The sequence below is a fragment of the Apaloderma vittatum genome, unplaced genomic scaffold (genome assembly GCF_000703405.1).
Source record: "Apaloderma vittatum isolate BGI_N311 unplaced genomic scaffold, ASM70340v1 scaffold2789, whole genome shotgun sequence".
NCBI classification, from domain to species: Eukaryota; Metazoa; Chordata; class Aves; order Trogoniformes; family Trogonidae; genus Apaloderma; species Apaloderma vittatum.
The window spans coordinates 34,320-57,933 of NW_009734429.1; the positions used below are offsets into that span (position 1 = coordinate 34,320).

General features: G+C 37.0%; 1 protein-coding gene across 1 annotated transcript in view; it reads left to right on the forward strand.

Annotated features, from left to right (window-relative positions):
* The window catches only part of PRKDC (protein kinase, DNA-activated, catalytic polypeptide), a gene marked incomplete at both ends in the record, with an annotated part of 74,546 nt that overhangs the window by 33,445 nt on the left and 17,487 nt on the right, over positions 1-23,614 (forward strand). The window contains 25 exons of the mRNA XM_009876242.1: positions 1,182-1,367; positions 2,284-2,388; positions 3,338-3,505; positions 3,806-3,933; positions 6,049-6,256; positions 7,359-7,537; positions 8,597-8,765; positions 9,301-9,366; positions 9,780-9,846; positions 10,057-10,205; positions 11,668-11,805; positions 12,002-12,121; positions 13,048-13,191; positions 13,406-13,557; positions 14,158-14,289; positions 14,716-14,827; positions 16,000-16,124; positions 16,218-16,367; positions 16,780-16,953; positions 17,855-17,953; positions 18,622-18,832; positions 19,385-19,574; positions 19,942-20,157; positions 21,492-21,604; positions 23,433-23,564. Of these exons, the coding sequence (XP_009874544.1) occupies positions 1,182-1,367; positions 2,284-2,388; positions 3,338-3,505; positions 3,806-3,933; positions 6,049-6,256; positions 7,359-7,537; positions 8,597-8,765; positions 9,301-9,366; positions 9,780-9,846; positions 10,057-10,205; positions 11,668-11,805; positions 12,002-12,121; positions 13,048-13,191; positions 13,406-13,557; positions 14,158-14,289; positions 14,716-14,827; positions 16,000-16,124; positions 16,218-16,367; positions 16,780-16,953; positions 17,855-17,953; positions 18,622-18,832; positions 19,385-19,574; positions 19,942-20,157; positions 21,492-21,604; positions 23,433-23,564 (3,633 nt within the window). The remainder of the gene's footprint in view (positions 1-1,181; positions 1,368-2,283; positions 2,389-3,337; positions 3,506-3,805; positions 3,934-6,048; positions 6,257-7,358; positions 7,538-8,596; positions 8,766-9,300; positions 9,367-9,779; positions 9,847-10,056; positions 10,206-11,667; positions 11,806-12,001; positions 12,122-13,047; positions 13,192-13,405; positions 13,558-14,157; positions 14,290-14,715; positions 14,828-15,999; positions 16,125-16,217; positions 16,368-16,779; positions 16,954-17,854; positions 17,954-18,621; positions 18,833-19,384; positions 19,575-19,941; positions 20,158-21,491; positions 21,605-23,432; positions 23,565-23,614) is intronic.

The window sequence follows — 23,614 nt, forward strand, 5'->3', positions numbered from 1 at the left end:
CTTACTTGTGTAGAGCTCATCATTTGTATACTGGTGAGCAAAGGAAACGTTATATAATAGAGAAACCTTTGTGCGGTGCTGCTGACAAATGGAACAGTCAGAAAGAAAATTCAAAAGTCCGCTTTCCCTTTCATGTAAAAAGAGGCTCAGGGAAGTTGATCATGCTTTTAAAAATAGTTGGATCTTTTTGAATTCCTGATATTATGCTTAAAGGTGTTACTTTCAAGTAACATGTTAAAACAGCAGGAGCATGTTTTTTTGTGATACCAGAAGTTGTTTAATTTGATTGTAGAGAGATGTATATATGTTTTAAAAGACTGGATCATGTGATGACTTTGTAGGGTTTCCTGTGCAGAGCTTGCCACAGTAGATTTACTTTTTAAAGTGTCACTGATAAATGTTTGGCTACTGATTTACATGGCTACATGTGGCAATAGTGTTAAAAGTCTTCACTTCATTAATTAAATTAAGGTAAATCACCTAATTAGTCCAAACAAACACTTTTCTATTGTCTGTTGTTCTTCTTTGCCTGACGTTTTAACAAAAATACATTATGGATTACATTTGTTAAGATACTCCTTTAGTTTTATGCATTTGTGACATACAGGAAGGAAGAACAAACAAGGTTTATTTTACTGTCCCCATCCAAATCTGGTGAAATCCCAAGGTTGATAGCAGTAATCCACCTTATTAGGTGGTTACCAGTTATTTGAGAGGAGAACGTGAATTCAGGTTTGGAAGTTAGTGACCATTAATTTTAGAAGAAAAGAGATGGAAGCATACTTAGTTCATATCAGATATGCCACAATTTATTTTTCTTTCCAAAATGTATGCAAATAAGTCAGCATATATGCTATTTCTAATTCTCAGCTTCACACTAAAATTTTCAAGTATTGATCTTTACAGTTATTCTGGATTTTCATTAATTTCTCCCTAATCATGCAAAAGGTATGGGAAGGAATTGCTGCATTTACTCTAAATAAAACTAAAATAGATTGAAATTTCTTTTTTTACAAGTGTACTTTTAATTTCATACAGACAGACTTCTCCTGTATCCTTCTGAGTTTTAAATCTGACATTGATATGTGATGCTTTGCTTTCATGATTGCCTGTACCGATGAAGAGATCCTATAATTCTTTCATTTGGGCTGCAAAAATCTGCCTGTTGCTTTTCCTTCCAGGTCGGGAGCATTTTGAACGGCATGCTAGATCAGAGTTTTCGGGAGCGCACTGTACGCAAGCATCAAGGAGTGAAACTGGTCACGGCTATACTAAGAAACTGGGAGAAATTTGACAGCTGGTGGGCCAAAGGCTCAACTCCCGAGAGCAAAATGGCAGTCTTGACCCTGCTGGCAAAAGTTCTGCAGGTATGCATTGCTTTATAAAACCCAGGTAACTTTTCTATATCTGTGGGAACTGTATCTTGTTTTAAAGAAATGTCAGTGTTTTATCTTTGGAAATAATAAAAAAAACCATGGTGGAGAATATCAGGATCCATGTTAGGTGGATTTTTTTGTTTGCAAAGTACAAAAAGTATTTAGTCAAGCAGAAATTACTGGATTTTGCTCTTCTCTCACTCCTTTTTTTTTTTTTTTAACTGTTGTCATATTTTAACTGCCTCATTTCCTTCCATAGAATTGGTACAAGTACAGAGAGTAAACTTTGGAACTGAGCAGCCGCTGACGTTCTTTGTCATGTTGGCATCCAGAAGATCACAGCGGTGGAATTATACCTATATCAATAGACTGCAGAAGGATCTTTATTTTAAAGACCTTTAGTTTCTGTTACAGTGGAGTTTTGGTCTATCTTTTTTTCTCTATTTTGAAAACATTACTTAATTCTATCAGAGTTTTTTAGGAACTTGGAAAAGTAGCTGTAGGCAAAAATACACGAAGATCATTTACTGAGAATTTTTTCTTTCTTTAATTATTTATTTTAAACTTGAATTGTTTAAAGATATGTTATGACTGTATTAGCTGTATTAGCTGACAGTGAAGTGACCAGTAGGAAACATGACTTTGAGAGAGAGCTTAATTTTTTTTTAGTTGGAAAATATCCAACATTATGATTTTGTTTGTACTGTGTAGGAACTTTCAGAATTCTTTTTGGTAGTCCTTTCAAAACCAGAATCACTCTGTATTTGCCTTCTGTGAATTCAGTATATTTTTGGAAATAAACAATTGTGTAGCTCATGCTTTTTTAATTGTTCGTTGATGCAATGATCTCTCTAATTAGTTTAAGGAAAAAAAGATCCTAATTTTTTTATTTCTTGTATCATTCCAGATAGACTCTTCAGTATCTTTCAATACCAATCATGAAGCATTTACACCTGTTTTTAATACCTATACCAGTCTACTTGTTGACCAGAATTTAGGCTTAAATCTTAAGGTAATTGCTCAATTCAGTGGCTTCCTACCCTCCCTACATTAGAGTGTTAGTCATTCGTGAAATTCGCTGTTACTCGGCTTAAATTTTACCTTACCTTGCACAGTAACTTGGACACTACTTCTGTTTTTTGTTCTCCTGTTCAGCATCTTAAGAATTTTAAATCATCCTTCTTGTTCTTCAGACAGAAGGCAGTCTCACAGATGACGTGTTTTGGTTTTAGCTGCTCTGTTTTTGCTTGCTCAGAAAGGCGTGTAATTTTTAGGGAGAGTGTTCACTTGAGAAATGACAGCTAATCATGCTCTTAGCAAGGAGTGGCATTTCCTATAGGTCTAATTCTGAACATCCACCAGGATTTTAGCGTCCATGTCCACAAGTGTGTAAGACCAGTACTAATGGACTAACTGCTGTATGTGTCTCATTCAGGAGAGGGAGATAAGGTACCACGTATTGAAAGTGGAAGTTGTAAAAGGTGCTGGAGCATAAGGTTTGGACTAGAAGGTTTAAGATTTCCTACTTAGGAAACAGCTTTGCATAGTTGCTGCTCTGTCAGTCTACCTTTAGCTAGGCCAAGTTTTGTTCTTTCCTGTGCATTCACAATAAATAAAGTTTGGGATCTTACCTGAGCTGCCAGGTGGTGCGTCAAATCAGTGACTTGTTTGAGAATGGATGCTTGCTTAAAAGATCGGTGAGGTCTTATTCGTAGTCGTGTCAGCCATGAGATATTGATTAGCTTCTAACTCATGCTCAGTAGTGCCCAAAGCTGTTTTCTGAAGTAGCATGAAAGATGAGCAGCTATATAATGTATCTTTGTCCATACTCTAAGCCATTGAATCAGTAAGCACAGCCACTGCTGCTGTTTTGTGATCCCATTCAGCTTGCTTTATAGTTAGAGAATAATATTTTTTTAGTGTGAAACTACATCTTAAATTTTTTTTTTTTTCTTCTCCAGAGCCAAGCAATGATAATTCTCCCATTCTTTACTAATTTGACTGGAGAAAAACTTAATTACCTTAAGAATGCTCTTGATCAACTTGTAGCTTTCAATTTTCCAATGAGGTCTGATGAGTTTCCCAAAGGAACCTTGAGGCACAATAACTATGTAGACTGCACTAAGAAGGTCAGTATGTATGCAGACCTAAGAAGGTCTATAATATGTAATTCAAAGCTTAAGTGAACTCTCTCTAGAAACAATGTTTCACAGGATCTGGATTTAAAGAGGAAGACTCTCAGTTCACATAAGGAAATCATCTTTTCTGTTTCTGAGTTAGTTTTTGTCTGGAAGTTTAATGTATAGATACATATTAAGTAAATATATCCTTCTGTGCATCTGCTTCTGACCAGTACTGAAAAATAACTACATAATTAGATTGAATTCATTTGATCCATTATGTCTCATTATACGTTACTTCTTTTTCAGTTTTTAGATGCATTAGAGCTGTCTCAGAGTCCAATGTTGTTGCAGTTGATGACAGAAGTCCTCTGTAGGGACCACAGACACTTCATGGAGGATTTATTTCAAGCCAGCTTCAAAAGAATTTCCAGAAGGTGAGTTTAATCTTTTGGATTTTGCTCTTGTTCGCATTGAATTTTTGCTGAAGCAAACATACTTCCTCTATTACGTAGTTCTTGTCATAGTGATGAAGTACACCGTAGATTTTTACATAATTGTTTTACTTCAGATTTTGCATTTGTCCTCACATTTCCAGAATATTTCTGAACTGTGAACAAATGGTGCCAACTTCCAGATGACACTTCCAATGTCAGGGAAAATTTTGTAAAGCCTTCTGTAAATTAATTTGTTCTAACAGAATTCAGCTGAAGATAGTAACTGTTTGTCATGCCTATATTTGCTGTCTCTATGTAACCACATGATCACTTAAGTTGATAGCGCTTAAACTGACAGGGAATTACTTTGTTCAATCCCTTTGAAAACACAAAAGTGTATTTATTTAATTGAATGTTTCCAGGGTGGTAAATTATAGATAACAAACATACCCTGTCCACAGAAGAGGTCTTCCATCTCTTCCAATCCAAAAATTCCAATAAATGATGGACTGCTGAGTAGTGACTATTTTGGAGCATGCAGTTTCCTCGACAAAGTCATTTACCTGTGTGGTGGTTTGACTCTGACCGGTGGCCAGGTGCCCCACACAGCTCCTCTGTCACCCTCCCTTTTCTGCCAGATGGGGAGAAAATACAGGGAAGGGCCTGTGGTTTGAGGTAAGGACAGGGAGATCACCCACATCTACCATCCCGGGCAAAACAGACTCAATTTTGGAGAAATTAGTTAAGTTTATTAAAGAACAGATCCGAGAAGAGTAGTGAGATATAAAAATAGATTTTAAAAAAAATAACACTTTCCCCCATCCCTCCCTTCTTCCCAAGGAAAAGATCAATCCCAGTTTACCCACCTCCTCTGCCCGAGCAGCACAGGGGAACAGGAGATGGTGGTTACGGTCAGTTCATCCGGGGGAGGACTCCTCACTCTTCCCTTGGGCCGTTGTGGGGTCCCTCTCATGGGAGACAATCTTCACACACCTTTCTCCAATGTGAGTCCTCTCACGAGGGGCAATCTGCCTCAACGTGAGTCTGGGGTGCAGTCTTTCAGAGGGACGCTCCAGCACGAGTTCCCCGCGGTGTCACAACAGTCCTGCCAGCCAACCTGCTCCAGCGTGAACTTCTCTCTCTCCACGGGCCACAGGCTCTGGCAGCAAATTGCTCCAGCGCGGGCTTCTGACGGGGTCACAGCCCACTTTAGGCATCCACTTGCTCCAGCGTGGGGTCCTCCATGGGCTGCAGGTGGGCATCTACACCCTGTCACACCCATGGGCTGCAGGGGGACAGCCTGCTTCAGCGTGGTCTTCACCACAGCCCAGGGGACGTTCTGCTCTGGTGCCTGGAGCACATCCCCCCCTTCCCCCATCTTCACTGAGCTTGATGTCTTCACATGTTCTCACTGCTCTGTCTCTCTGTCAGTTGCTGTGTGGTGCAGTTCTTTTTCCCCATTTCTTAAATAAGTTTTCACAGAGGCGTTCCTCTCCTATCACCACTGGTGGGCTCAGCCTTGGCCAGCGGTCGGTCCATCTTTGGAGCCAGCTGACATTGGCTCTGTCAGACTTAGGGGAAACTTCTAGCACCTTCTTGCAGAAGCCACCGCTACAGCCACCACCACCACTGAAATCCAGCCAGGCAAACCCAATACAACCTGACGCCCAAATGCCGTTTTTGAAATTTTAGTTTCTAGAAAATTATTCGCAACAACAGTTTGTCTAGTAGTGGAACACTTAATAGGCCACAGAAGGACCTGATAACAGTCAAATCTCCTTTTATTCCTTCTTGTTTGCCTCCATCCTTCATGCACCAGAAATTATTTTTTTTTTAGGTTGTTCAGTGAAAAGGAACTGAGAAAGTAGTGATTGCTTTTGGATTAGACTAACAAACATAGATAAACAATTTTACTTCTGTTGTGGACTAAGAAGCTGAGATTTTCTTTGGAAAGCTCCACAATAAGTGTCGATTCAACCTGATCTTGTATACCTTGTAGGATGATAACCCAAGAGAGTATAAACACAGACAATGAAAATTTTAAATGTCACAGAGATTTGAGACATTAATGGAGTCTGATGAAAGTTTTCACCTTGAGCTTTCCATCTGTTTTAGGAGCACCACTGACAAACAAGTGATGCTGTTGGACACTGTTCACAAAATGTTCCAGAGTGAAGACCTTCTTTCAAATACTACTCGTCAAGCATTTATGGATCGCTCCCTCCTCACTCTCTTGTGGCACTGCAGCTTGGACGCACTGAGAGAATTCTTTGTCAAGATTATAATACAAGCTATGGATACACTTAATTCCAGGTTTACAAAGGTATGAATTACTTTTTTTTTTTTTTCAGGATTAAGGAAGGTCTAATAAAATGTTGATGCTTGTATGCACATTCTGCTTAACTTTGAATGAAATACTGATTGGAAACCATTTGCTTTCCAGTTTTCTGTATCTTGGAGCAGAAATTTGTGCCAATTACATAGCTTGAGTATTACTGAAAAACTTTATTTATTCCCCAACACATTGTTCCTTTGAAGTTAATGTACGTTTGCATGTCTATTGTGTATAAAAAAATGAAGTTGGAATATTATCTATGTTTATCTAAAGGAGTCTGAAGTTCTGTCAAAAGCAAAAACCCATTCTAACTTTGAAATGTAAAAACTGTCTGAAATGGTAGCCTGTTGTTACCTTGTAGGAGACAGATTTTCAAGTTCTGTAAAGAAAGCTCTTAAATTAGATGTCTTACTTCTAGAAAAATAAATATATCTCCTAATCGTTGCAAATCAGCAAGGGATTAGGTCTACAGATCTTCTTTTCTCTATTTGTAGTCTGTTCTCCAGTTTAGGCTGTAGTTACATGCAGTAATTTTTGTCGTCAGTGGAGGTCTCTATTCTTTCTGTAGTTCTTCATTCTCATGGTTTTGCTGATCCAGCAGGACAGACAATGCTGAAATGATTCAAGTGTAGTAATATTTATTAAAAACAAAATGCCGAAACCAGGAATTACATAGAATCACCCGCATTCCCAGCACGGTTCTGTTATTGTAAATGTTGGCACCAAAGTGAGGTGCATAAAGAAACTCATTAATGATACCTGGTATGGTGACAGGTATGTTTGTTTTACATACAAATATTATGAGTCTGAGCCGTTACTTTGTATTCTGCTTATTTTGCTCCAATATCGCTATAATGATTTAGGCCAGTTGTAGTTAAGACAGCTCACCTGATAAAGAGCAGCTTTTAGTAACTATTACACAGGAACTCAGCCTCTGTCAGCCTTTTGTTGCCATCAGCTCTTTTCTCTGTTTTAGAAGGCAGAAGTAAGCTGGAGGCTGTTTAGTAGGAAGTTGGGTAACCGTGGGGCTTGTTAAGAAGAGCAGGATCCAAAAAAACCTCATTCTAAGGTTTTGGTTATTTGTCTGCAGTCCAGTGAATACACTTTCGATACACAAGTCACCAAGAAAATGGGATATTACAAGCTGCTGGAAGTGATGTATGTGCGTCTTTCAAAAGAGGACGTTTACTCCAAGGACTCTAAAATTAACCAAGCTTACCGTGGCTCCATGACTGTAGAGGGAAATGAGCTTACCAAGACACTAATAAAGTAAGACTTAGTATTTCTTTTATTTTCTTTTAATTTCTAATTAGGTTTTGGGCAGATACACTTTTTAGGTGTGCCATATAAAGCAGAAGATTGATTTGTTCAAGGGTAAATGTGATCTGTAATGTTGGTTTTGATTTTGTACGGAATACACAATACTGAATTTGCATTGATAGAATGATCTCTAGCATAGACTACAATCCTATGTCAGGATAACTTTTGCCTTCTTTTCTTGCCTTTTTTTTTTATTTGTTAAGCCTATGCTTTTATTTTTGCTTCTCAATATGATTCTTAGCTTTTAATTTGTGTTTTCACAATTTCATTTTCAATATACTTACACTTTTGTGTAGGTTATGGTTCTGTGTTGTAAGGGTAGGTATGTATGGTGAAAAGATGGGATGGAATTTCATTTACCTTTCATAATAGAGCAGCACACCCAGTAGATTTAATCACAACTGCAGAGGGAGACAAAAGGTTAATATTGAAAATTTATGCTAATTAATATCTAGGTTTTTTAATATTCTGAAAAAATGAAATTACTGAATTGCTGATCACGTGTTTTAATTTTTATTTTACAATACTATGTCATATGAGGATTTTAAAGAATTTCTTGTCCAGGATTTGCAGATCTATAAATGGCTATGGGCAAAACACCTATAAAAATTACATCTAAAGTGACTTTCTCTGGCTAGTCTATAGCACAGCTTAGCATACCTGTCCATTCATAATTTCTTGGGAAAGGACCATAAAATAAATTTATGCATGCATTGAAACGTACCTCAATCTTATCTGAAAATAGCCTAGCATTTTATTCCTGATGTTAAGGACTGCTGTGGAAATAGTTGGGGAAGGTGACTTTGTCATTGCTGAACAGTTCAGTTCTAGTGCATTATGCCTGCGGAGAACCTGACGGCTCTGAGGTGGTTCAATGTTGATGCTACTATAATAGTAAAGACCTCTTGAAATTCTATTGATTCACTGGTCTCTGATTGCAGACTTTTCTGTGCTTCTTAAAAAAAAAAAGACTCCTCATGGTGTTTTCTTGTCTGTTTGTTTTTTAAGGTCATGCTATGATGCATTTACAGAAAACATGGCAGGAGAGAGTCAGCTGTTGGAAAAGAGGAGACAGTATCACTGTGCAGCATATAATTGTGCTATTGCTGTTGTCAGTTGTGTCTTCACTGAAAGTAAATTTTATCAAGGCTTTCTTTTTACAGAAAAATCAGAAAAGGTGAGAAGCTGTTGTCTGAAGGCTTCCAGAGCATGAGACACACAGTGATTTTACCTGATTGCAATAAATCAAAGAATCAAATCTGAATGACCTGTAATTAGGTTAACAAACTACCCAGTGAGGTAACAGAATAAATCATAGCTGACTTTCTTGCATCCTTCATGCAATTTGACTTGCTGCTGAATGTTTTGCCGTCTGTTTGGGAATGGGTGAAGTAATGACACATTTATCCAGTTTTCCCTTCACTCTCAATTGGGTTTCTAACAGGTGAGAAAAAACCTGTCGTTTAAGTCCTCCAGTGCTTGGAATATACTTGTATGAGAGATACCCTCTTCACAGAGCACATTGTCTGTTCTGTGACTTCTTGAGTAGTTGAATAGCAAAATCTTCTTTAAAATATTGGTATAGAAGAGAAAACATTCTATATTGTACACTGATCTGTTGTTTTTTAAAAATAAATAAAATACATTCAGAGCAATTGTTATTGTGTGCAGCGTTATAATTTTGGTCTTTCCAAATATGCTTTGGTTTGCAGAACTTGCTGATTTTTGAAAATTTGATAGACCTGAAGCGTCAGTATACATTTCCTGTAGAAATTGAGGTAAGTGGAATTTCTGGGCTTAGTATTCCTAAGTAAAAAATGAGGATGGCTGTAACAGTGTAGTCACTGTAGACCATGTCAGTTCTCACATACGAAGAGGATTCTGTAGTGAATAAAAAATGCAGTACTTCTATAATGTTTTAAAAATACATTTTCCTGAGAGAAATCTAGATTTGAAATTTAGAACACACCTGCAGTGCATCAACTTTTTAGCACACTTACTCTGGTAATAAATGGCTGTAGGAATAAGTAATTTAGCTGTTCTTCTGCAGCATTAATTATAATTGCTTACAACATCAGATTTCCTTTCCTGTTAAATGGTTTTGATATTTTTTTGCAGTTCTGTAAATAAATAATTATAAATAAACTGTAAATTAAAAAAAAACTTTCAAATTTTATTTCTTATTGTTCAGGTGCCTGTGGAAAGGAAGAAGCGTTACATTGCTATTAGAAAGGAGGCCAGAGATGCAGGGAATCAGGGTATGGAAGTAATTTATGACTATGAACAAAATACCTTCTTACCTTTCATACACTGTTCATTGATCTGCTGCTAGTTGGCTTCTACAGTAGCAGGAACAAATTTGGTTCAATGTAACAACCAACTCCCACCCACTCTCAAGTTTTAGTGGCTAGTAAAGTGTTGTTTCTTGTAATTACCTTGATTAATGGTCTATTCTTTTTCCTATTTAGATGAACCCAAGTATTTAGCTTCTGCATCATACATGATGGATAGTAGTTTGAGTGAGGAAATGAGTCAATTTGATTTTTCTACTGGAGTCCAAGGTTTTTCTTATAGCTCCCAAGACGTTACAGCTAGCAACGCTCGTTTCAGCAGAAAGGTAATTTAGTGGCTTAAATGCCCCAAGGAAGAGAAGTTTTATGCCTTCTAGCAATTGCATACATTTATTGGGATTGTGAAAGAGAGATTTTTCTAGTCTCCTATGTCTGATTGACAGTAGGTTCCCTCAGAAGATGAGGGAGGGGATTTGAGCTGTGTTCTGTTATTTTTCTTCTTACCTCTCTCCGCTGTCTACAGCTGGAGAAAAGCAGTGCCTTACCTCTGGTTTCTAAAGCTGAGTAATGTGAATGAAGTCCAGCCTGAGCTGTAAAAAGATGGCCTGTGATTTTGTGTGCACTCAGGAGTATCCTGAGAAGACTTCGGGGGAACCTAGTAGCTGCCTTCCAATACCTGAAGGGAACCTACAGGAAGGCTGGGGAGGGACTTTTTACAAGAGTGTCCACTGATAGGACAAGGGGAGATGGATTTAAATTGAAGGAGAATAGATTTAGATTGGATCTTAGAAATAAATTCTTCAGTACAAGGTTGGCAAGACTTTGGAATAAATTGCCCAGAGATGTTGTGGCTGCCCCGTCCCTGGAGGTGTTCAAGGCCAGGTTGGATGGAGCCTTGAGTAGCCTGATCTAGTTGAGAGGCGTCCCTGCCCATGACAGGGAGGTTGGACTAGATGATCTCTAAGGTCCCTTCCAGCCTAGGCCATTCTATGATTCTATGAAATGAATGGATTAAATGATCAAACACTGTTATTTTTGTATCTCTGTTGTGGCACTTTGCATTTAGCTGTTGCTCTTGGGAGAACAGCATTTAGTATCTTCTAAGACTTAGAGTTGTGTTCATTTGGCAGACAAGAGATGTCTCATTAACAGGTAATACTTCTAGGATAAGTATTTGTCATAAAACAGAAAGAACGCTTGTAAGAGTACCACAGACACTGAAGACAAAATCTGCCAAAGTAACTGTTAACATTGGTAAAGATAAACTGTTTCCATCTTTTGGAGCACGAGGGTGTTTTAGCTGCAACAAAGTTAACAGAAATGTACTTTCTGTCTGCTTTGTGTAGTGATGTTGTAATCTCTAGCTATAAACAATTTTCTTTTGTGATTTACTCTGTATGTAGCAAAAGAGAGACCTGCTGTGGTTGCTAGTCAATCACATTCATAAAAATAGGGCTTTCACCTTGTGGAAAGTGTTAACACATTCTTTCAGCTATAGAATTAGATAATTCCTGTGAGGTTCAGCTAACTCTTCCTGCTTCCAGCAGCTGCCACACCTATGCTGGCAGGTAGTAAAATCAAAGTAACAAGACGCTGACGTATGTTGGCTCAGGAAGTAAAGATGTAGACAGCTGGTTACGTGTATTTGGGAGGTGTCTGTTGGAACAACACGTTTGACGTATTCCCTATTGCTCACACTAAGCATATAGTCAAACCTGTAAGAACATATAAGGTCAAGATTTAAAAGAAAATACAGTGTGGTTAATATGATAGTAATACTTTTTTCAGGAGGCCACAGAATACATGTTTTTAAATGATGAGATGGAACTGGAAATGGATGAACTCAACCGACACGAATGTATGGCATCTATGACCACTCTGATTAAACATATGCAAAGGAATCAGATCACACCCAAAGTGGAGGAGGCCAGTATTAACCAATAAGTTGACATTTTTTCACTAATTATACCAAGAAAAGGGAGTCGTGGTTGAATCAATTTATTGATTTTCTTGGCTATATTATAAAGAGACCTGTGTGACTCAAGCTGGGGGCTTTTGGGCTTGGTAAGCCTGTTTGGTTGAAGAAGTAAGTTGATTTTTGCTCATCTCTTTTAAATTTCAGGGAACAGTTCCAGCAGATCTTCCTCTTTGGATGAAATTTCTGCATGGCAAATTAGGAAACCCATCAGTACCACTAAATATTCGTCTCTTTATAGCAAAACTTATTGTTAATACTGAGGATGTGAGTAATTTTTTTTATCCTATTTTTTTTTTCTGTTAACATAACCAGTTGCGTTGTAATATCAGCTGTATACCTCTTGTGGGATAAAATATTTCATCAGATGAGATTTTGGGGACACTCAAATTGAGTAATTTGCTGTGATAAAAGGGGCTGCATTCAGATAGTGCCAGTATTTTGAATGTAATATAAATGTCTTTTCTTCTAAACTCTACAAGTAGAGAAGGTTCAAAATATATGTCTTCTGTAAAATATAAGTAATGGATTCGTTGATACTAGACGAGAGGTATGGCTGATCATTTGCCATCCTTGCAAAATACAAATTATTTTTTTTTACTGGTCACAGATGAGTCTTACGGAAACTCTTAGAGCTAAATGGTGTTCTGGTAGCAGAAAGATATTAAGATAATATAATGTGTCTTTACCTGAAAAGAAGCGTTTTCTAACTCTCATTCTTGAGTAAAATGTTCTCATCCTATTTTATACAGTGATTTTAAAGTATGTTTCTGTCTGAAGTATTTCAAATTTAAAGTAGAAAAAGACTGAATTTCAGAATTAATTCAAGAAGCTTTATAACCACAATGTTACTTAGTAAAACTGTCTGAAATGGAAGGGTAGATGAATGACATCCTCTTTCAAATACTTTAGCAACAGGTGTTCTGCACAAGAGCCATATTATGTGGGCCTTCATGAAATAATTAACTTTATGTGAGTATTTGGTTAAAGGTGTCTAAGCAGAGGTGAGGAATGTAGTTATGGATGCTTTTTATTTTAAAGTTGTTTAAATTTTTTTGTGGTTGTTGTTTCAGAGGTTAAGCGAAGTGATAAGAGACTGATTTAGCAGCCTTACCTGTAATGATTATTGAACAATGAGTTGTTGACCATTTGGATAATTTGTACTTAATCACTGTTTCTCCTGTTTTCTGTAGGTTTTCCGACCTTATGCAAAGCAGTGGCTTGGCCCTTTGCTGCAGCTTGTTGTTTCTGGGAATAATGGAGGTGAAGGGATTCATTACATGGTAGTGGAAATAGTAGTTACTATCCTTTCCTGGACAAGTGTAACCACTCCCAAAGTAAGGAAATGGGAAACTCTTTTTTATTGTTCTTTTGACTATTTAGTAAGGTATGAGTGAGTTTGTTATTATGCACTTAAAATAATTTTCTACATCAGTCCACAATTTCTTTTAGATATTAACTTCAAAAATAGCTTGTTTACTTGCTTTCATAAAACAACACATGTCTTCATATTGGAATCACTATGTTTATTTTTGCTCCTGTTAATTGCAGGGGAACATTAAGGATGAGATTTTAGCTAACAGATTGCTTGAATTCTTGATGAAGAATGCCTTTCATCAAAAAAGAGCTGTGTTCAGACACAATCTGGAAATCATAAAGACAGTTATAGAGTGTTGGAAGAACTGTCTTTCCATACCTTACAGGTAAGCATTTAGCATTTACTTTCTTCTGTCGGTATTGCAAGAATATAAGCGAACATTATCAAAGGAGATGAAAAGATAAATTCAGCTGCAATAGTAAACTTTTTGTCCCTAGAGCTGACAGTAGAATTTCAGAACTGAACTCTCCAAAGGTTGTATCTTAATTTGCAAAGCAACAAGGAAGGAGGGACAGGGAAAAAACATGTAAAGGATTACAACAGCAACAAAAAAAGCAGAAGTAATCTCTGCAAAGATTTATGCTTTATTTGAAATTTTGTGTGTTTTCACAGAATATTGGTGCACTCTTAGTAAGACTTCTGCAATCTGCTGTGCTCCTGAACTTGTTGCAGAGAATTTGTGTGGGTTTGCAGTCTCTGTTTAGATTTTTGTTGTTGTTTGGAGTTTTTTTGCAAAGCTAAATACTTGTTTCTCACTACTGCTTTCTGCTGGGTTTGATGGCAGTGTATATGCATCTATACATAATTTCTGCTGGGTTTGGTGAGTTTGGGTGTGGGTGTGTGTATCTGTATATACACAGAGAGTGATTTATGGTGTATAAATGGTTTCCATGTATATCGTTACTATTATGTTCTTATCCAACAGTTTAATATTTGAAAAGTTTTCTGGTGGAGACCCTGATACAAAGGACAATTCAGTGGGAATTCAGCTTCTGGGAATTGTACTTGCTAACAATTTACCTCCTTTTGACCCAAAGTGTGAAATAGAACGTGCCAGGTAAGAAACGTAGTTTTTTGGTGAATGATTTTGATAAAAGCTTAAGACAAAGAGAGCACATCTAACTTGTCAGCATGAAGTATGGGAGCTGGATTGCTCATTTATTGGAATCATCTGTCCCATCATCCCTTTGCCGTTGTCTGTCAGATGTAATGCTTTTCTAGCTGCAAATTGTAGATCACATTTATTTTGGAAAATAACTAGAAGGATGTAAGCTTTTTTGCAGGGACCCTAGGGAATTAAGAGAGTTAGGAATTGCCAAAACAGAGATTTTAAGATGCTACAGGTGGGAAAATCATTTTGTCCTATATTCAGCTCTGTTAAAAGCAGTCACTGTTGCCCTAGGCAGCTCAGGTGAGATTTTTGCTTTAGCCTAATATTGGATACTGGAGAAGTGGCTTACAGCAGGTCTTCCTTTTGTGCTAGATATTTTCAGGCTTTAACCAGCAACATGGGATTATTAAAGTATAAAGAAGTTTATGCAGCTGCAGCAGAAGTGTTGGGACTTGCTCTTCAATACATTGCTGAGAGAGAAAATGTAAGTGAACTGTATTGTGTATTTAACCATTTTTTTTCTTATTTCTATGTATATTTTATATATGTCTATTCAATTCAGCTCCAAAACCACATATTTAAAACTCAGCAGTTTTGTCCAACAGATGAAGTTAAGTGTTTAAACCATTAACTCAAGAAAAAAAAAAAAAAGAGACAAGATGAAGTGCAAAGTTTTTGTCCTGCTGTTTTGGAGGTGACAGTGAATGGTCTCTTTCTGAGGCTTTTTTCAGCTTTTGCCGACCAGCAACTCTGGAATGATAAATTTAAAGTTAGTTGGGTTTTTTTTAAAGAAAAAGAAGAATCTGAGTTGGAAGATTTGGGACTACCTTTTGAATATCTGAATCTGAGAATGTTTAAAAAAATAGATAAAAACAATAAATGACAATAAACAATAAATAACAATAGATAACAACGTGCACTCTTAAGATCCCTAATCTAGTGAGATATGCATATTGGGTGTTAGGAGAGAAAAGGAGAACAAAATGCAGCCAGGCTCATGTGCTCCCCCTAAATATCATTTTGCAGCTGCTACTGGAGACAAAAATACCAGGATATTGGATGAGTGCATTATTAGTCTGACCTTGTAGGTTATTCTTATTTCTCTCCCTACTATTCTTAATTCTTTCCTCACTTAATTGCTTTCTCATTGTTCTTTCACAGTTTGTAGAGCATATTTCATAAACTGAATTCCTGCAGTCTTCTCTGCAGTGTTTTGAATAAATGAGCAAAGATGGTGCAAATACTTTATCCTATACAAGGCTTATTTCTTTGACATTAAGTGGAGGTTGCTGATTTTATTCCACCTTTTTACTAAAAATGTCTTATTTTTTTATATTCATTAATGGGAAATCTGCCCTACCGAATGAGGAGCTACTTATTATTTACATAAGCATACCAAGCAACTCGTATTTCAAAATTAAGGCGTTATTTCCAAACCAATCAAAGGAAGGTCACAAAATGTATTTTTTAAGCTGGCAATCCTGTGTTTCGGGCAGGCAGAGCAGCCATGAAGTACCATAAGTGTCCAGATGAGGCAGGTAGATCTTACCTAAAGAAAAGCACTACAATCAAACAGTACAGCAGCAGAGCTGTGTATCCTGAAGGTGATTGTGAGTTTCATAGCTATGCTTGTTTCATTGTCTTCCTTATTTTCAGGTGCTTGAAGATCCAGTTTATGATGGTGTCATAAGACAATTAAAACATCATCAGAACACCCAACAGGATAGGTTTATTCAGTGCTTGAATAAAGTTGTTAAGAATTTTCCACCTCTTGCTGACAGGTATGTCAAGCTTTACATGGTATGTGCATTGTAGATCGAGAAGAGTAATAGAAAATAACTTGCTTTTCTTTGTGGGCTTCTGGTTATGTTAAGGTTTATGAATGCAGTATTCTTTTTGATACCCAAACTTCATGGTGTGATGAAAACCTACTGTCTGGAAATAATAATGTGCCGGGCAGAAGAAATACCTGATCTTCACTTGCAGTTAAAGACTAAAGATTTTATCCAGATCATGAATCATAGGTGAGTGGCCATGTCATTACACGTGTGGATGCATAGTCTAAATTTCTTGATAATGTTTTCTGTGCTGGTCACAACATTTTTACCTTCAGAAGCATTTATAATTTGTGCTCGCCTTTTGGTCACTGCTCTCCTAATTTGAGCTCATGGAATCTGTGAGGTAAGTATTCAGGTGGTTAGCTCACTGTAAAAAAACGAACAAAAAGCCCTACATAGTGTTAAGATTAAACACCACTGAGATGTGAATTTGTGTAATATATATTAGTCCAGTTATATTCTTCTTAGTAGGTTGAATTCAAAAAGCCTTTTATGCAGAAACAAATATTATTGCTAATACCTAAACTGATTTCGTTATGTGTGTAGCAGTGAAGAGAAAAGCAACGTAACTATTCTTTCTGTCCCCTTCTCTTTTTAGGGATGATGAAAGGCAGAGGGTTTGTTTGGATATAGTGTACAAGATGCTGGCTAAACTACAACCCCTAGAACTTAAAGAACTTCTTCCCGGAGTGACAGGGTTCATTTCTCACCCTTCTGTGATATGTCGACAGCGCATGTATGATATTCTCATGTGGATTTATGATAATTACAGGTGTGTGATTCACTGCAGATCTTGTCTTCCAGTGGTTTGTCACAGCCAGAGTGAAAGTGCTTGTAAGAGTTTTCCAACTTCATGTCCTTTGGTGCAGGAGTTTTCAGAATAATGGAACCTATGGTTTACCTATGTAGCTCTGGCCTTGGGTGGCAATTTTATCACTTCCACTAAGGGACAAAGACTTAGACTGAACTTTAGCCCAGAACTAGGATGTTGCATCACCACGACGTGATGGCTTAAGAGATCTTAGTTCTGATGCTCCCACTTTTTTTCTTGTTGCCAGAACTTGTAACTAGTAAGAATTGTATGCTAGAAAAATTTACTCAGAGTTAGAAGGTGTATTAAGGCACTTTGGCATGATCTGAATCACTTCAGTTTGGAAGTATGAAGATGTTCTTTCTATTTGACTGCTTAGAGTAGGGAACAGGCATGTACTCAGTTTGACAAGCAGGCTGCTATTGAATCATCTGACTGAGTTGGGTTCTATTATGTCCTTTCTCCCAAGATAACTACTTGAATTGCTTATTATTGTAAAGAAGAAGTACAGCCAATTTTTACTTGCAGCATCACTTGGGAAAAGCTAATTCTCTGCCTTTTTCTCGGTTTTAACCTTACAGACTCAGAATTACTTGTGTTTGGCCCTTGTAATAAATACCTAACAAGGATTACTTAGTGTTCTGATTTTTTTCTTTTCTAAGTAGTAGAGAGACAAAGCATTTTTGGCAATGAAGACCTCATTTTATGAAAAAAAAATGCAATGTATGCAGTGTTGTCCTGTCAAGTTGAGATTTTTATGAGAAGGGCATGTTCCTCCTTTTCTCCCGCCATCCTCAGCCTCTTAATTTACTATGGATTGTTTGAGAAAGGTCATTAAGAGACATTTTTCTCCTACCATCAGTGATCCAGAAAGCCAAGCAGATGATGATTCTCAGGAAATACTCAAACTGGCAAAAGAAATGCTGCTTCAAGGACTAATTGATGAGAATGCTGAACTGCAGTGAGTAAACAGTGTTGTGATGGCTGTCTGAAGTAATGAATCCCTAAATTGCTCACTTTTTCTTTATAACAGAGTTAGTCCTTAGAGATTTTTTTAAACACTTTAATGTAAAAGAGTAGCATTGAGATAATATTCTTTTCTTTTTTTTCCAAAATGTTAATGTATAAAATTCTATCCCATAGTATTACACCAAATGTAAGTGAAACACAGAGCTTTTGAACAAACTTCTAAGCCATGGAGAGTTGTTTCAGTATGTTAGGCATAGTTCTGTATTAATCTTCTAGAGTTTTTAAACAGCAAGGAGGACACTTACTATACACAAAAGCACAAAAGTAGATTAAATGTTGGAGGTTATTTTAATTTTTTGGTGAAGCAAAAGATAAAACAGGTGTTCTCTGTGCTTATCCACCCATAGCACTTCTCAAGAGGCTAACAAATCAACAGAAATAATGTTTTCAGAATAAACCTTTAATATCAGTTGAATGGCATAGAGCATGGTAAGTGAATGAGGAATTTGGTGTAATTCGACGTAAGACCCATGTCACGAAAGGATTAGTTGAAGGCTTTATAATCTTGCAGTGTGAGGGTTTTTAAACGTGACTTTTTTGATAGTTTTATGTTTTCTGCTTGCAAATAACCAAAAATAACTTTATTCCTTGCCTTTACAGATTAATTGTTAGGAATTTTTGGAGTGATGGGACAAGGTTACCCACAAATATTCTTGATCGCATGCTGTCCTTGTTAAATGCTTTATATTCCACCAAGATTGAAACGCAGTACTTGAGTCTGATCACAAATTTTCTGCTTGAAATGACTAGCAAGAGCCCAGATTATTCCAGAAAAATATTTGAGCATCCACTGTCCGAATGCAAATTTCAGGTGAATTGTAATGTGTTATCCTGTGTGAAACTGTGTGATAAATTCTAATCCTTAAAGTAGTTACCACTTGGACAAGAATGACACTGCAAAGAGTTTTGAAAGTGTGTTTTGTGCTCCATAGTTGAGAGCCGCAGCAGTCACAGCTTATGCACAGTATCAGAATTTTGGTGTTTTTGTGGGGGCTTTTTTTAAAAAAAAATAATTAAAATAATTATGTATATCAAGTGTAGCTGATTTTAGAGTACTAAAATATCGAAGAAAGAGCGTAGTGGAAACAAGCATCGTAAGCTGAAGAAAATTGTGAATAAACAGGAATACTGGTACAAGAGCTGTAAATCAGTCCTCAGCTGACCAGTCTGAATTAGTGAGCTTTTTAGCTGAGCTGTGGAAAACTTTCATGTATTTGGATTTTTTTTATGGTCAAGTTCTACCTCCATACCTGGGATGATATTTTAAATTCTGTACTTTAATCTCTGCTATGCTGCCTCAGGGAAGGAAGGCAAAAAAACCTCCATTCTTTTTGTTCTTACTAAAATCTTTTTGTGTTCCTAGGACTTTGTAATTGATTCCAGCTGGCGTTATCAAAGTACTGTGCTCACACCTATGTTTGTGGAGACTCAAGCTTCTCAGAGTATCCACAGAAATTTGTCCCAAGGAAGATCTCTTTCTGCTTCTGGGTCAGTTGGTGGCCGAGTGAGAGCTACCCAACAGCAATATGAATTTACACCTACACAGCACGTCAGTAAGTCCAAACCAGTGTCTTCTGAAATTTTCTTGTTTGCTGTAGGAATAATTTCATTCTCTTCATTCCTATTATGTATGTTTTTTTAAATGTAAAAACATAAAAGCATTTAATATTTTTTTCCGTGGCTCTTTGGTTTTTTTATTTATTATAAGAAAAAGCTTCTGGTCACTTTTTATTAGTCTTATGTATATTTTATGTTCTGCCTAATGTAAAAGAAGTTTGTTTCTTGCCTAACAGCTTGAAATCTGTTCTGCCCATAAATACTAGGAATTCTATTTGGGGGAGGAAAGTTACCTGCTTCGTAGATGTTTTCACTTGATTTATATGTGGATGTGTTACAGCTTTTTTACAATTTTTTTTACAGGTGGTAGAAGTTCTTTTAATTGGCTAACTGGAAGTAGCATTGACACATTGGCAGAGTATACAGTTCCTTCATCCTCTGAATCTGTGTCTTCATCCATGCTTTTGGTTAGCAAACGGAGTGAAAAATATAAACAAACAACTTTTAAACCAGTGGGGCCAGATTTTGGGAAAAAAAGGTTGTCTTTGCCTGGAGATGAAGTGGACAGCAAAATTAAAGGTCTGTAAGCCTTATGATGCGATTTCTGTAGAAATATTACATTTTTATAGACCATCTTTGTCAGTCATGTGGCTGACAGTCAGTTACCTTTGAGACATTCTAACTGAGGTTCAGCTTGAGAGATTTTGTTTCCAGGAGTGTATGGTGATACGTAACGTGTGGCAAAAGGCTAGAATTGTGCTAGGAATTGCTAAAGAATAAAAAATAAAAACTTGCAAAAGTGTATGTTACTAGACAAAAGAACTGACAGGATAAGCAACCAGCCAGCATGATCGGTGCATTCCTACCTCTCCCTAAGATGATCGTAGCATGAATGTCAGATAATTCTGTCCCTTCTGTTGTAAATTCAACTGCTTATCTCTTTAAAGAATAGATCTCTTTAAAACATATATTTTCCATTTCAGCTTTGTTGACAAGATCTACCATGTATTGCAATCTGTCATTAGAATTAACCTGCTGTTTTCTGAGATTGCTCCTTCATCCACCCAGCTGATAACTGAAAAATATCAGTATTGGCTTGGAATGGCTTAGGTTCCTTCTCCTTATTTCATCCCCATTTCCCCTTTGCCTACCTTGACCTTAAAATTCTGGCTGGAAGAATGAGAGTATGAGTTCAGGCAGAGAGCTATAAAGATTGAATTTTTCAATACCCGAGAGGTGTTTCAAGGCAGTTTTGAGTGGACTATGCTGAACTACAGAGACAGAGAGGTCAATCTACCTTCCATCCAGTCTCTGGTTTTCTACCAGGAAAATACCAGTTAGAGAGGTATGTTTTTGTTTGATTATTCTTCTTTCCCAGAAAATAGACTGAAGGGAACAGTCTGTAAAGTGGCATTTCTCCATGACTGTCCTGAGCAGGAGTCGATTCAGTGACTGTTCTATACTAGTAACTTAAAAAATACAATACTATATTATTATTACCCAATCACCGAATATATTTACCACCTCTTTTATGTAGGGACCTGTATTCTTTATGGAACATGGTGCAAATGCCATACTTGCCTGTGAGAGCTTAAAATAAATCTGTTATATGGAGCAAATATGTTTATGAATTTTTAGTGCCTTTCCCAGTATGATAATTTGACCCTTGTACCTCATCCATGTGCTTTTTGTATAAATGCCTATTACCTCTTCTCCTAAGAACAGTTTAATTTGTTCTAATTTGTCATTTTGTTGAAAGGCCTTGCATTGAGTTATTTTATATGAAACTTAGGAGACTAACTGGTAAGCTAGTAAAAACAAAGATGACGTTACTTCTTGTATGATGCTCTTGCCTTAAATATCAAGTTTGTTTGAGAAAGGAAAAGTTGTGGACGTGGTTGTGTGTCCCCTAGGTATAGATGAACGAGCAGAAATTCTAAGACTGCGGAGACGTTTCTTGAAGGACCAAGAGAAACTCAGTCTGATTTATGCTAGAAAAGGTGTGGCTGAACAGAAAAGAGAAAAGGTTTGTCAATCCAAATAAGTTTAAAACTTCGAAGTCCCAATGCCATTTGCAGTCTTGTGCTGTAGATGTAAGATACTGGTTTCTACTTTAAGAGCTTTAGAAGGTTTGATTTGGAAATCATGCAATTTATGTGCTTAAAGCTAAATGATATTTCTTAGCATGAGTGAGGAAAGAGCTAAATGATAACACTTCCAGTCTACTACTTAATACGTGTGAAGTGATTTTATGTGGTGGAGTCCCTAACAGCGATGGGAAGCTATTTACATTTGTCATCCTGGAAACTAGGAACCTTGAAACTATAGTACTCTGCAGAAATAGTTGGAGAACATTATCCACTGTCTGAAGGTGAACTCAAAAACTTGATACAGCTGATGGACTAACCAGAACCGTTGTGTACTTTTAACCTGAAGGAATGTCAGTAATAATAATTTTCTGAGTATTTATCAAGAAACAGTAGTATGTGGGTTTCCTGGTTGTGTTACATACTTACAATAAGTTTTTTTAAAACTCTGTAACAGTTTTTCAGAGGTTCATGTTACTAAAAATAATACACATTATTGTGCAAAAATGATAGCAGTTAGACTAAGAGCAAAGGAGCCCAGGGTTGAGAGTTACCAATGTGAGACAATCTTGTAATTCTTTGCAGCTGCAGACAACTGTGTAAACAGAACTTATGTCTGGAAGAACCACACAAACACCTATTTTAGCCAGTTTATATTTACTTGCAACCTACAGCTACCATTTCTTCCCCCCTGAAAGAGAGAACCTGTAAATGTGTTCTGTGTGACAGTCCAAAATACAATCAACAAACCTCCCTGTGATATTCCACAATAAAAGACCAGAGAAGACTATGAATGCTGCCAAGACTTCTTAAACTTTTCAAGAGATTTGTTGCACATAAACACACATGGAACTTGGTGGCTTGCATTATGGAATGACGGAGCAGAATAGCATGGGCATGATGGAGCAGAATATGAAAAAATATGTCCTGAGCAAGTAGGCTCCACCAGCAAGAAAGGATTTGAAAATAGCTTTAGCAAAGTCCTAATTTCTCCCAGCATATTTCTTTGGGAAGTTTTTTTAAAATCATCTCTTTGTAGTTGTGTAGAAGAAAAATGGGCTCAAATGGCAAAATTATGAAGGGTTTACAGAAGAGAAAAAATCTTCAAGCTTTCTTCTGTTTCCCTTTTCCATTCTACCCCATTCACCTACTGTTTGCAAGTTTCAGCGGTAATGGCAGTAGTTACAAATAAAACCCAGCCTCTAAACTTACTTCTGGTTACCTAGTAGTGTATCAGTGCTATGAAAAGGAAGAAAGGCAGAGGAAGAGGTTTTTGTCTATATCTGGTAGTAACTTGTTCAATTTAAATGTATTCTTTTAAGCCTCAGCAAAAGGCAGGGCAGCTATTTAACAGCTGCAGATTACAGCAGTTTCATTATGGTTTGGTTCAAGTTGTACTAGGAACCAGTTCTACCAGGTTCATCTTTCATCCTTCCTCTCCCTGTAGCGGCTCACTAGCTGTCCATCATAGTCGTTCTCTTTAAAAGCTACTTAAGCACTACCTGTATGGAAGCAAGAAATACCTGACATACATATTAGAAGTTAATGGCTTAAATAAGTCTGTGAACAAGACTCGGGAGATTTTAATTTACTAGGATAATTTTGTGTTTAACCATATTACAGCTTTATAGAAAATGTACTTGTTTAATTAGCATGGCAAAAGTTTATAGAACACCTTAGAAATGCTCTTGTTTCATCTTACCTAGATACAGCTCTTCCTAAGTAGCATGATTATTATTTTTTTTTAACATGAGCAATGCGTTTCAGGAGATGAAATCTGAGCTGAAGATGAAGCATGATGCCCAGGTTACTTTGTACAGAAGTTACCGAGTAGGAGACCTTCCTGACATCCAGATTGAATACTGCAGTCTCATTGCCCCTCTGCAAGGCCTTGCTCAGGTCTGTTTGCCCTTCAAAGGTCGTTTGTGAAGTTCTCTCTTCTTGTAGGG